General features: G+C 39.3%; 1 protein-coding gene across 5 annotated transcripts in view; it reads left to right on the forward strand.

Moving 5' to 3' along the window:
* Positions 1-13,292, forward strand: part of alpk3a (alpha-kinase 3a) — a 247,404-nt gene that overhangs the window by 95,030 nt on the left and 139,082 nt on the right. For all 5 annotated transcript variants that reach the window (XM_060924006.1, XM_060924004.1, XM_060924005.1 and 2 more), the window contains 6 exons: positions 1,888-4,306; positions 4,838-4,985; positions 6,898-7,025; positions 7,116-7,151; positions 7,241-7,515; positions 7,732-7,820. In XM_060924006.1, coding sequence (XP_060779989.1) covers positions 1,888-4,306; positions 4,838-4,985; positions 6,898-7,025; positions 7,116-7,151; positions 7,241-7,515; positions 7,732-7,820 — 3,095 coding nt within the window. The remainder of the gene's footprint in view (positions 1-1,887; positions 4,307-4,837; positions 4,986-6,897; positions 7,026-7,115; positions 7,152-7,240; positions 7,516-7,731; positions 7,821-13,292) is intronic.

The raw sequence follows: 13,292 nt of genomic DNA on the forward strand, positions 1-13,292 counted from the left end.
AGGCCAATGTTGTGCATGAACATACTAAATGAGTGCCATTCATTGAACATGCTCATATTTTTGGTGAACTGAATGAATCAATTTTCAACTAATGAACATTAATGTGAGCATTGTTCACTCTGGTGAGAGTGAAGGGCACTCATGCACCAGAAGGTCCGTACCAGAAGGTGGCAGTAATGCACCAAAGTTTTTTTTTTGCCAACTTGTAAAAAAAAAAAAAAAACCCTGTTTCGTGTTGTCCTGCTTGATACATTAAGTGGTAAAACATATACTCATATTTGTTTTTCTGGGATCTTTATTGTAATCTCAGAGTATTCTATAGTGTTATACAGTAATTCGTTTAGCCTAGTTTGGGAAGTGGCAATGATTGGAGGCTGGGGATAGACAGGTAGGCAGATGTTCTACTGACATAGCTCAGAGAAGCTCATTAAAAAAAAAAAGACGACATGAATATGAACTAGTTCATTTTTGAGACTGTGAATTTAGTTCAAAATCCAAAATTCTGAATTATGAATGTGAAAAAAGTTGGGTTTGTACTTTATTAAAATTATAATATGTTGCTTCACAACACAAAATAAAATTTTATATAAAAATCAGATAGCAATAGTATTATGCAATCACATAATTTTAGGCATGTAATGATTCACCCAATTCACGATTCGAATCACAGTATTGGTTTCACAGTTTGATTTTCCCACCATATCTTTGGAAAAAAAAAAAGCGAATTTTATTACCAAAAAGAACTGCAGCATTTATTTTCCTATTCTTTATCAACTTATTATTTTTGCTAAATTTAAAAAAACAAAACAAAAAAACTTTGGTTTAACTTTCTTAATAACGAACAATAATTTACCCACTTTTGTAAAGTTTGGAGTAAAATATAATAGCCTATTAACTAAAATATTCCTTTTATTAAAAAGATAAAAGTTATGAAGGGCGGCACGGTGGTGTAGTGGTTAGCGCTGTCGCCTCACAGCAAGAAGGTCCTGGGTTCGAGCCCCGTGGCCGGCGAGGGCCTTTCTGTGCGGAGTTTGCATGTTCTCCCCATGTCCGCGTGGGTTTCCTCCGGGTGCTCCGGTTTCCACCACAGTCCAAAGACATGCAGGTTAGGTTAACTGGTGACTCTAAATTGACCGTAGGCGTGAATGTGAATGGTTGTCTGTGTCTATGTGTCAGCCCTGTGATGACCTGGCGACTTGTCCAGGGTGTACCCCGCCTTTCGCCCGTAGTCAGCTGGGATAGGCTCCAGCTTGCCTGCGACCCTGTAGAACAGGATAAAGCGGCTAGAGATAATGAGATGAGATGAGAAAAGTTATGAACATTTACCTCTACTTCCAATTTTTTCTCCTTTCTTTAGCTTTCGGCAGCCTGTAAAAAGAGAGCTCTGATTTCTTGTTAAATCTCTGTGTCTTTCCCATTTTAGATGTGTTTTTTGCCTTTTTGCAGCATTAGAGCTGTTACTTTAACCCAGGATGAAGTCACATGCCTTTCCAGCTACTTTGTTATTACATGCTCTGTTGTCCAAACAACACAATTACCACTAGGATAAACTAAGAGATTACGCAGCCTGATAATAATTGTGATTCATTTATTTCATCAATCCGAATCATCATAAATTTGTATCACGATGCATTTCCAGCTACTTTACATTATTGCACCCTCTGCTGTCTGAACAACACAATTACATTAAGATTAAATTAAGATTACACAGCCTAATAATACTCATAATTATTATCACTACATGCCTTATTATGGTCCACAAGTCAATTTTGTTTTCGAACATTTGGCTAGCCAGATTAGGTTTATTGGGGCATGAAAAGCATACTTGGTTTGGGGTGCATGTGAGTGTTTGCATGGCCATGACCAACTGTGTCTTTATGCCTTAAGGCTTCAGATGACCATACAGAACCCAACAATGATGAGCAGATGGTTCAGGTGCATCATGAGACTGCTGGGCAAGAATGCACTGCTCCCACTGATCAAAAAAAGGAAGATGGTGGAGAAATGCAAACTCTGAAGGAACAAGATGATACTACAGACTTCACAGTGATTTCAACAGCCTCCATGCCACAACTACACAGGACAGACTTGGAAAGCTGTCCCGAGACTCAAATTTCAATGCCAGATGGTCAAGCAACTCTCCTGGGCATTAGGGTGGATGAGGATGGTATTAGGGTGGATGAGAAAATTGCAGAATGTAACCTCAATCAAGGAAGCAAAGACAAGATGGATGTGACAAAAGCAGAATCAACAGATTCCACAAAGAAGTCTGAGACAGACACTTATGTTACAGAAAGATTAACTCTTTCTATATATGAGAGGGGACAACAATACAATGCCATTTCTCAAGATAAATCAACCCCAGTATTTGATGTGGGTCAAAGAGAGTCTTGTATAATGGAGAGTAACATTACACAAAATAGAAATTCTACTTTGGTTCTTAATAGCTTTATGAAAAATGTGCAAGGGTTTGCAACAGGATCTGTTGGACATGATACAAGTAAGGTGGAAACTATAAGTAGTGTTGGAAATAAGGATAACACTGAAACAAAGAAAGCTGATGGTTTTGAAAAAATGGAAGAGAAGCAAGATGAAATTCAAGAGAAAAAGATAGATAATGAAATGGAGCAGAGAGGTGATAGCAAAGAAGAAAGCACAAATTTTATGTCTGAGCAGGGTACAGAAATGTCTAAATTTAAAAAGCAACCAGAAATTGAGGGGCGAGAGACTCATTTAAGTGTAGTAGAAAAAACAAAGATATATACAAAAGTACAACCAGAAAGGCACATGATTGAGTCTAGGGACCAATCTGTTGTCTCTCCAATCATAATCCTTCCTGACACACGGGAAACAGTCATCAAGAATGTAGCAAAGATGAGAGCTATGCCATTTACTCCAGAAATCAAGGTTACAGTCCCAGAAAAAGTTAAACATGAGGAACTTTTCAGTGCCCCTAGAATAGATACTCTGTTATCAGAACCTGAGAGAGTTATCTATCATGATGATGCACTTATACATAGAGATAATGAACCTTCTTCAGAGGAGCTAATTGACATTGCCTCAAGAGCTCCAAACAGAAATACCAGAGATGACAGAGTGATGATAATTGCAGAGCCTCTAGATGTTACACCTCCTCAGCATGAAAAGAATGTTAACTGGTTTCCATCAGACCAGAGAACCAGAGATGTTAAACCAGAAAGTTTAGAAGCTCAAATGGGTGATGGAGAAGAACCATACAATGTCAATAGTGGTTGGAATAGAGGAAATGACAGCAATAGTATCCCTTTAATCAGCATAGCATGTGCCGATGATATTACACCCTTCGAAGGACAGGGCAAAGAAAATAGAAAACCTGTCTTTCATGATACAGTTCACTCAGACAGCACAGCTCTTAAAATGCAAGCCGATTCATCTTCATTTATCCCCACAACACATGTAGAAGGCAGTACAGAAAACAGTATAAAAAAGGAAATTGTACCAGAGTCTTTGACTGTCAGAGAGGTGGTGGGACATTTTGACAGTGGAGCCAATCATAATGCATACCAAGTATTTGAGAAGGCTGCATTGCAAAAAGAAGGAACTGAGAGCAGGAACTTGGTGGAGACTCAACTGAGCTCTGATGTCTCCTCAGCATTATCACCAAAAGCACTTCAGAATACCATTACCTGTGACACTAATGTCTGTCCAGACAAAGAATCAAAAGTGGAACCTGACGCTGACAAGTTCCAAAAGGATAAACCTGCTATGGAGAAACTTGGCCTAACAACACCTGTTGGACCAACACTCCCCCCACTCAGCCCAGCCAGTTTACGTAGGCTTATGGCAAAGAATAACCCTAACTTGGAAACTCAGGGATCTACTGTCACCATATTAGGGGATGGAAGTGAGAGGAAAGGAGAAGATAGTGGAGGCAGCACACCCACATCCATTCTATCCTGTGAGAACAGCCCCAAGATGAAACGGCGAGACAGCCTGACTCTTATCCCCTCTGCTACCCCAGAAGAGCTAGCATCTGGGGCTCGCAGAAAAATCTACCTTGCCAAAACAAAGTCTGAAGATGAAGTCTCAGACACCCAAAGCAAAAGAGACAACCCATACATGTCACCCAGCCAGGCACGGAGAGCTGCTTTTTTGCAACTTCAAAGTGGCCAACAAGCACAGCACATGGAAAAACGTTCACCTTTGTTAGGTCGCCGTAAAACCACAGTGGAAATGCACAAACCTAAGGAGGAGCCTTCAGAGGAGACTAATATGTCAAACACAGACAGTAAACCAGCAGAAAAAGAAAAGTTAGACCCCTACAAAGGTAACAAATTTTCCAACTTTATAACAGTGCAAAGACAACATCTAAGGATATTAAGGCTACAACCTAGTAAAATAATTTCTTACGAGAAGTAAGTTTGCTGTATAGTTAGAATTCAGTTTTAGTTGCTAGCTTGCCCCCAGAGAATACATTTATGTGCTTGATTGGGCATTTGGCATTTTCCCTTGGTCAAAATAACAGTTCAGTATTTTAAAGCAAATTTCAGACATGTAACATTTATTTTTCTGTAAAGTACTGTCATGCAACAGTAGAATATCTGCTATATAGATAATGGCCTGTGATACCAAGGAACAAAGAATGCTGGCTAGTAAATTAATATGAATTTACCCACAATGATGTAAACAAATTCTGTGATTTTATGGAGGTTAAATAATATTCAAAATATTATACTACTTTATACTAAAGTGTAAGTTGTCATGCTTAGAGTGGACTGAGGTTAGAATGTGAAGATTGATAGAAGGAAGTGGAATCTCTAAACAGTGTATCTTCACCCAGTTTTTCCTATCACTTCAGCTCCTCAGGTAATCCGAAAGATCAGGGGAGAACCCTTCTCAGATGCCTTGGGCCACTTGAAGCTGTGGTGTCAATTTTTTAATGTGCTCAGTGACTCCACAATCAAGTGGTTCAAAGATGATATAGAGATTGCAGAACTAAAAAGAAGGTAACTTTGTTTCCCTACCCTGTCTGATCACACACATGTTCCCTGTATCTCACTTAGACTTTACAGATTACAGGTAAGAGGAGATTATTTAAAGAAGAATATTAATTTTATATTAAATAGATTAAAAATTATGGAAATGCAGTACAGATTGATGGCTTGCATGCTTATGAATCCCAAAAGAGAGAAAGCTATTAGCACACAGTGGGCCGTAAAAACTACCCTTATTTTTATGTATGTATGTATGTATGTATGTATGTATGTATGTATGTATGTACAGTGATGCTTGAAAGTTTGTGAACCCTTTAGAATTTTTTATATTTCTGCATAAATATGACCTAAAACATCATCAGGTTTTCACACAAGTCCTAAAAGTAGATTAAGAGAACCCAGTTACACAAATGAGACAAAAATATTATACTTAGTCATTTATTTATTGAGGAAAATGATCCAATGTTACATATCTGTGAGTGACAAAAGTATGTGAACCTCTACGGTTAGCAGTTAATTTGAAGGTGAAATTAGAATCAGGTGTTTTCAATCAATGGGATGACAATCAGGTGTGAGTGGGCACCCTGTTTTATTTAAAGAACAGGGATCTATCAAAGTCTGATCTTCACAACACATGTTTGTGGAAGTGTATCATGGCACGAACAACGGAGCTTTCTGAGGACCTCAGAAAAAGCGTTGTTGATGCTCATCAGGCTGGAAAAGGTTACAAAACCATCTCTAAAGCGTTTGAACTCCACCAATCCACAGTCAGGCAGATTGTGTACAAATGGAGGAAATTCAAGACCATTGTTACCCTCCCCAGGAGTGGTCTACCAACAAAGATCACTCCAAGAGCAAGGCGTGTAATAGTCGGCGAGGTCACAAAGGACCCCAGGGTAACTTCTAAGCAACTGAAGGCCTCTCTCACATTGGCGAATGTTAATGTTCATGAGTCCACCATCAGGAGAACACTGAACAACAATGGTGTGCATGGCAGGGTTGCAAGGAGAAAGCCACTGCTCTCCAAAAAGAACATTGCTGCTCATCTGCAGTTTGCTAAAGATCACGTGGACAAGCCAGAAGGCTATTGGGAAAAATGTTTTGTGGACAGATGAGACCAAAATAGAACTTTTTGGTTTAAATGAGAAGCGTTATGTTTAGAGAAAGGAAAACACTGCATTCCAGCATAAGAACCTTATCCCATCTGTGAAACCTGGTGGTGGTAGTATCATGGTTTGGGCCTGTTTTGCTGCATCTGGGCCAGGACAGCTTGCCATCATTGATGGAACAATGAATTCTGAATTAAACCAGCGAACACTAAAGGAAAATGTCAGGGCATCTGTCCATGAACTGAATCTTAAGGGAAGGTGGGTCATGCAGCAAGACAACGACCCTAAGCACACAAGTCGCTCTACCAAAGAATGGTTAAAGAAGAATAAAGTTAATGTTTTGGAATGGCCAAGTCAAAGTCCTGACCTTAATCCAATTGAAATGTTGTGGAAGGACCTGAAGTGAGCAGTTCATGTGAGGAAACCCACCAACACCCCAGAGTTGAAGCTGTTCTGTATGGAGGAATGGGCTAAAGTTCCTCCAAGCCGGTGTGCAGGACTGATCAACAGTTACTGGAAATGTTTAGTTGCAGTTATTGCTGCACAAGGGGGTCACACCAGATACTGAAAGCAAAGGTTCACATACTTTTGCCACTCACAGATATGTAATAAATGACCAAGTATAATATTTTTGTCTCATTTGTTTAACTGGGTTCTCTTTATCTACTTTTAGGACTTGTGTGAAAATCTGATGATATTTTAGGTCATATTTATGCAGAAATATAGAAAATTCTAAAGGGTTCACAAACCTTTTCAAGCGCCACTGTATGTATGTATGTATGTATGTATGTATGTATGATAATATATCTTCTCAGTGCAGGAGATGAGAGTCAAGTGGCATTGGCTATTGTTCAGGCATCCAGCAGAGACTGTGGAGTATATGGCTGCACAATCAAGAATGAATATGGCACTGACATAACTGACTACTTACTCAGCTCAGACAGTAATTTTGCATTTCATATCTAATTTATCAGTAAAATGAAAACAAAATTGTAAAACCAAGACTCTAAATTCTGTCCTTATTCTTTGGCAGTATTGGCTGAGTTCTTCTTACGAGATGACACAGAAGGTAGGTACATCTTTAAGAAGATATGCAGTGACAAGTTAATGTTTTAGCAGTATAGCTCTTCTATAGCTCTTGTTCTGCATTTTCCTCAGTGGGAGAGGAGATTGAGATGACACCCTTGCTGTTCAGCAAAGGCCTGGTGGACCCCGGCTACTGGGGTAATAAGTTCTTTGGCCGCATTATGATAGAGGAGCTACAAATTGGGGAAGGATGCACACACAAAAACAGCAGAGCCAAGGTCATTTATGGTCTGGAGCCTATCTTTGAGTCAGGAAGCACCTGCATTGTCAAAGTGAGAAACCAAATTGCGTATGGGACCAAAGAAGAAAACTGCTTGGCTGAGATAAATTTAGAGATCACCAAACAGGTGTCTGATTTTATTATTTTATTGAATGCATAACTAAAAGTAAAGGGCAGTTACATTATGGAAATTACTCTCCTTATTTAATAAAATGTAATTATTCATTATTCAATATTCATTATTAATGAGTTAACCACCTCAGGGTGTTTTTTAAACTGTTAAATGTTCTAAAATTTGGACCAGTAAAGGTATGAGAGCTTGTGTCCATTTCTGTTTCCTTAGGAATGTAAAATCCATAACGCAGTTCGGGAATATGGCAAAATCTTTGCTGCTGAGGCAAGAGTGATCAATGAGTTTGGTTTCACATTAGAGTAAGTCTCTCTCTCTCTTGCTCTCTCTCTCTGTGTGTGCATTATTGAAGCAGTGCAAAAATATTTTAGATTACCAAACATTACTCATTTGTCATGGTAATATTGGGCTTTCACTGATTTCTTTGAACAATTCTTTTTGATTTCAGTAAAACCAAAATAAATTAGAACTTGTGCACCAAATTCTTTAAGATGTATGTTGTACAATCATTCAGCCACAGAAAAAGAACAGTTCAAGGTCAAGTCAATTTTATTTGGATAGCTCGTTTAATAATAGACATTGTCACAAAGCAGCTTTACAGAAAAATATACATTTTAAACATATGAATTTATCCCTAATGAGCAAGCCTGAGGCAACAGTGGCAAGGAAAAACTCCCTGAGATAACATGAGGAAGAAACCTTGAGAGGAACCAGATTCAGAAGGGAACCCATCCTCATTTGGGTTCAAATAATTGAAAACCCAATATTACCATGGCAGTCATGTCCCTGTATGTAAACTTCTGACCACAACACACACACACACACACGCGCGCGCGCGCGCAGCCCCAGACATCTAAGGGCATCACAGACCTGTTATTGCTCCATCTCGCATGGCTGAATGCCACTTGCCCCTCTAAGAAATTTGGGACGCCGGCTGCGAGGGGCCGTGTAACTATTTAGCATGTTGGAGTCTCGTTCTTTATCAGAATTAACCTGTGTGTGCGTGTGTGCACGTGTGTGTGTTTGAGTGACTATATACTTCCTGTCAGCTTAAACCAGTCTGGTCATTCTCCTCTGGTCTCTCTTATCAAAAAGGTTTTTCAGGCTGCAGACCCTCTGCAGAAAGGATTTTTTTTGTTTATTTGTTTTTTGCACCATTCTATATAAACTCTAGGGACTGTTGTGTGTGAAATTCCCAGGGGATCAGCAGTTTATAAAATGCTCAAACCAGCCCTTCTGGTACCAGCATCCATTTCACCATCAAAGTCACAGACATCACACTTTTTCTTCATTCTGATGTTTGATCTGAACATTAACTGAAGCTCTTGACCTATATCAGCATGAATTTTTGCACTGCTCAGCTGATTAGCTAACTGCCTGAATGTGCAGACGCACAGGTGTTTCTAATGAAGTGGTATACACCAACGTATATACTTAGAGGAAATTATACAGTTGCGTGAAGATATGAAGTTTATCGTAGAGTGGTGACGGTATATATCACAAGTGAGCAAAGCAAAAGAGTGATATATTTTTCAACACAAGAAGATAAACTTCATATATTCATGCCACCATATAATATTCTTTATATTATATGGACAAAATACACAAATTAATCAAAATAATTTTAATTTTGAATTGGTTTGTCAAGTCACGCATCAAGTCAGCAGGAAAACATTGGGAGTGACATCATCGGAATGCAATATCAGAAAATGTCACTCAGATCGATCTGTGATGTATTTCATATGAAAAATACGAGTTTTTCAACACGAAAAGGTAAACTTCATATCTTCAAGCCAATGTGTGATTTTCTTTTTATTATATAGACACATTCACAAACAAAATGTACCCAAATTTATCAAAACAATTCATCAATTTCCTCATGAGTGACATGTAGAGAAATATGTCAGGTTTTGGTTCACCATGTCCTGTATGCAGCTCATATGAAAAATTCAAGTGGCATATTTCCCAGTAAAACACTTGTATCCATATAATATATGTATGAATTGACAAGTGAGCCTTCCCCAATCTGCTGCTATGAAGTTTGAAGCACACAATTGTCTAGAATATCATGGTATACTGCAGCTTCAAGATTTCCCTTCATTGAAACTATAGGGTCTAGCCCAAACATGTTTCAGCATGACAGTGAGACTGTGCACAAAGTTAGGTCTATAAAAACATTGTTTGCTAAATATGGTGTAGGATAACTTAGGTGGCCAGTTCAGATCCATGACCTCAACCACAATGATGACTTTTGGGATGAATTGAAACACCAAGTACACACCAGGAATTCTTGCTCAATATCAGTGCCCAACCCCACTAATGCAATTGTAGCTGAATGGGCACAAATCCCCACAGACATACATACAGTATATGTGTCAAGTCTCATGATTTACCCATGAGACTCATGGTTACTTGCCTTTTTTTTCCATCTCACATTTTTTTTTTTACATTCAAAGTAATACTGGTGTTGCAGAGTGCCATCACAACTCGGTAAGCTTAGTTCCACCCAGTATAACTGGCCAATTCTGTCCATTGATTTAAAGTTCATTTCATGCATACACAAATGCTGCATTCAACTTGCCTTGTAAGTGGTAATTAGCAGGTTAGAACACGGTTTTCCACCTCAGCACATTTTGACTTGCAAAGTGGACCCCCCCCCCCCCCCAAAAAAAAAAAAACTAAAAAAAAACACGGAAGCCTCCATGTCTGTCTTTTGTTAGCACAAGCTAGCCAGCTAACTGTGATAAGTGATGTGCATTTTCCTCTTCAAACAGCATTTTTATATTTAATGAGCAAGTATGGTGATTGATCTAAAGCACATACTTGTATGGACAATATAACTTGTATACCTCCCAAATATGCAACAAAATTCTTGGCTCAGTGGAGTGTTCACTTTTACTATATAGGCAAGCCAAAACTAGAGTAATGTTATGCATTTTGTCACATGACAGCATGATATAAAGATCACAGCATCAGGGGCGTTGAACACATTCACTGCACTGCTGAAATCTAAATTAAAGGTAGACTGCCTTTAAGATTTTTCAGGTGTAGGTCATAAAAAGAATTTTCCCTCACACCCAATTATTTTTGTTTCGTGGACAGAAAGCTACTGAATTCGAATCACAGACTTAGAATTTTATTAGGTTTTTTAAATAGAACAATTAATTAATTTAACGCCACGTGGCCCTAAATTCTCCACATTTTTTTTTCCTGCTTCACCATGAACCAATTCAAGATACTACGTCCTGCATCATATGTTGTGCTTTCCCTGTTCGTGCAAGGCATTATGGGATACAAATTTGAAACAGGAGAGAAAAATGGAGGACGAGTGTGCGAATGAAACGTGAAAGACCGACTACAGTAACGAAAAGTGAGAAGAAAAGACATTATGTTGCGAAGGAAATTAAATGCAGGACCAAACTAATAAATATTGGCAGTCAGTGAGCACCTCGTGTGATCAGCTGTTTGTTTAGTGACAGACTGATGTAACTGTCAGTGCATGGTCAAGGTAAACCTGTAATGCAACACTGTGAATGCCAGCTGCTGTAAAACCCAAAAGAAGAAGAAGAAGGCTAACTGCTGACTTCCTCTGTCTGCTTGACTGTGCAAAGCAAGTGATTTCATGCACATTATTTGCTAGGGAATCCCCTCAAATTAAATAACTTCCAAGCCACAGAATGGCCTGTTTTTTTTTTTTTTTGAGATATTACAGAAATAAACATATATCACAATGACCACATTTCAGAGAGAACTAAATTTCACTGATTTTATGAAATCGAAAGCCATCTAGCTTTAAAGAGTGAGAGCCAATATTAAAATTTTATGGTAACACTACAAATACTAAAAATGGAAAACAGGCTACAGAACTGTACAAAGACAGAGCACACATACAGCTTTGTTTGTTGAGGTCATTCTTTGGTGCTTTACTCAATGCATCAGTTTTCTTGTGGGTTGGGGGCAACTCAAGATTTTTACCAAATTCTCGAGCTTTTCCATCACTGGTCTTCCTATTTCCTTTACTCTTAGTTTAACAATGACAATCTAAAATCTAGTGGAAAGCCTCTGCAGAAGAGTGGAGGTTATAACAACAAAGGTTGGACTAAATTTAAAATGGGATGTTCAAAAGGCACATATGGGTGATTGGTCAGGTGTCCAAATACGTTAGATGTACGAGCTTAGCACACACGTGTGTGTGTGTGTGTGTAATATATTACACAAGCAGGGCAGCATGGTGGTGTAGTGGTTAGTGCTGTTGCTTTACAGCAAGAAGGTTCTGAGTTCGAGCCTAGTGGCCAATGGGGGGCCTTTCTGTGTGGAGTTTGCATGTTCTTCCCATGTCTGCATGGGTTTCCTCTGGGTCCTCTGGTTTCCCCCAAAGACATGCAGTTAGGCTAATTGGCTACTTTAAAGTGCCCATAGGCAGGGCCGGAGTGGGCCCTGTTTTCAGTCCGGGAGTTTAATTCACATTCACGGGGCTCCACTTAAAATTGGATGGTGTGTGGCCGCGTGTCTAATCCGCATATACATTTATCTGTGTCACCACCATGTCTCAAAGTTCCTTAGTGAAAATATTTGAAAACACATCCAAAGGACATGCATCTTCAGAAATCGGCATCTTCGGCCCGGGTGTGGGAATGAACTTTTACGTCGGGGGCGAAATCCAGCTGACTGCCACTCCAAATAGCAAAGCAGCGAGTATGGCTGATTGTTTCGCGTTATTTAAGATGAATTACACAACACATTTTTAGTCACATAGTCTTAAAATAACGAAAGCACCCATCTCGCGTGCATTTGAACCAATGCTTGTGCATTACATGCCGCATACGCCTCGAAAATAATGGCAAATCAACAATGCTGGGTACTCAGCAACCGGCAGATAAAGCGTGAGGGCGCATTAGGCAACTCAAAAATGGTTAAATGAAATGTAGGCTAAAGCAAGTGTTTGATTCTGCTTAGAATATTGGCATACGCATACACCTCTTCTAAGTTATATATTTAACAACAATTATTTAACATCAAATATGACTTCTAGGCCTATGTGTTCATAACCACAATGTGCGCACGCCTGTGGAAATGCACGGTGTGACAGCGAGATGAAATAGGCTGGATGAGGAAATAACGCGCAACAGCACATTTGGGACCTGTTCATCTAAAATTGTTAATAACTGGGATGTAAAGCAATGTCCGGTTCTTCTTAGAATTAAGACATACACCACATCTATACCGTGTAAATTGCGAGATTTCACATGACATCAAAAAGCTGAATTGACATCGCAAACTATCGACACATTATAGGCCTAGCATAGACTGATAAAATCGACAAACAGGGTTATCATACTCCATATCTTTCATAACCTACCAGCTGGTCTTGAGAACATATCTGTCAATTTGGCACATTTTGCTGCCACCTCCTTCCTTTTTTTAAGCTTCGCCCTTTCGGTTCCACCTGGCCTCTTTCTGCCCTCCATCACTGACGCACGCTGTTTCGCGCCAATGTTGTTTAAGTTCCCCGCAATACAGAGGAGGAGTCTTGGACCAAACCAACTGCAATAGAGGGGAGGGGAGAATTTCCTTATTTGGTAGCGCCTATTTAATCTGCTGTAATGCTGTCGGCGTCTGGGCTGCCATGTGAAAATGCAGAGTGCAGTTGAATTGATGATTAATGCAAGAATAAGATCAGTGACCAAAATTAGTGAAAATTATTTTCCCCATGCTCCAAGCAGGCCACCATTGATGGTTTGGGCCGGGGATGGTCCCGGCTAAATATAGGGCCA

The sequence above is a fragment of the Neoarius graeffei genome, chromosome 6, assembly GCF_027579695.1.
Source record: "Neoarius graeffei isolate fNeoGra1 chromosome 6, fNeoGra1.pri, whole genome shotgun sequence".
Classification (NCBI taxonomy): domain Eukaryota; kingdom Metazoa; phylum Chordata; class Actinopteri; order Siluriformes; family Ariidae; genus Neoarius; species Neoarius graeffei.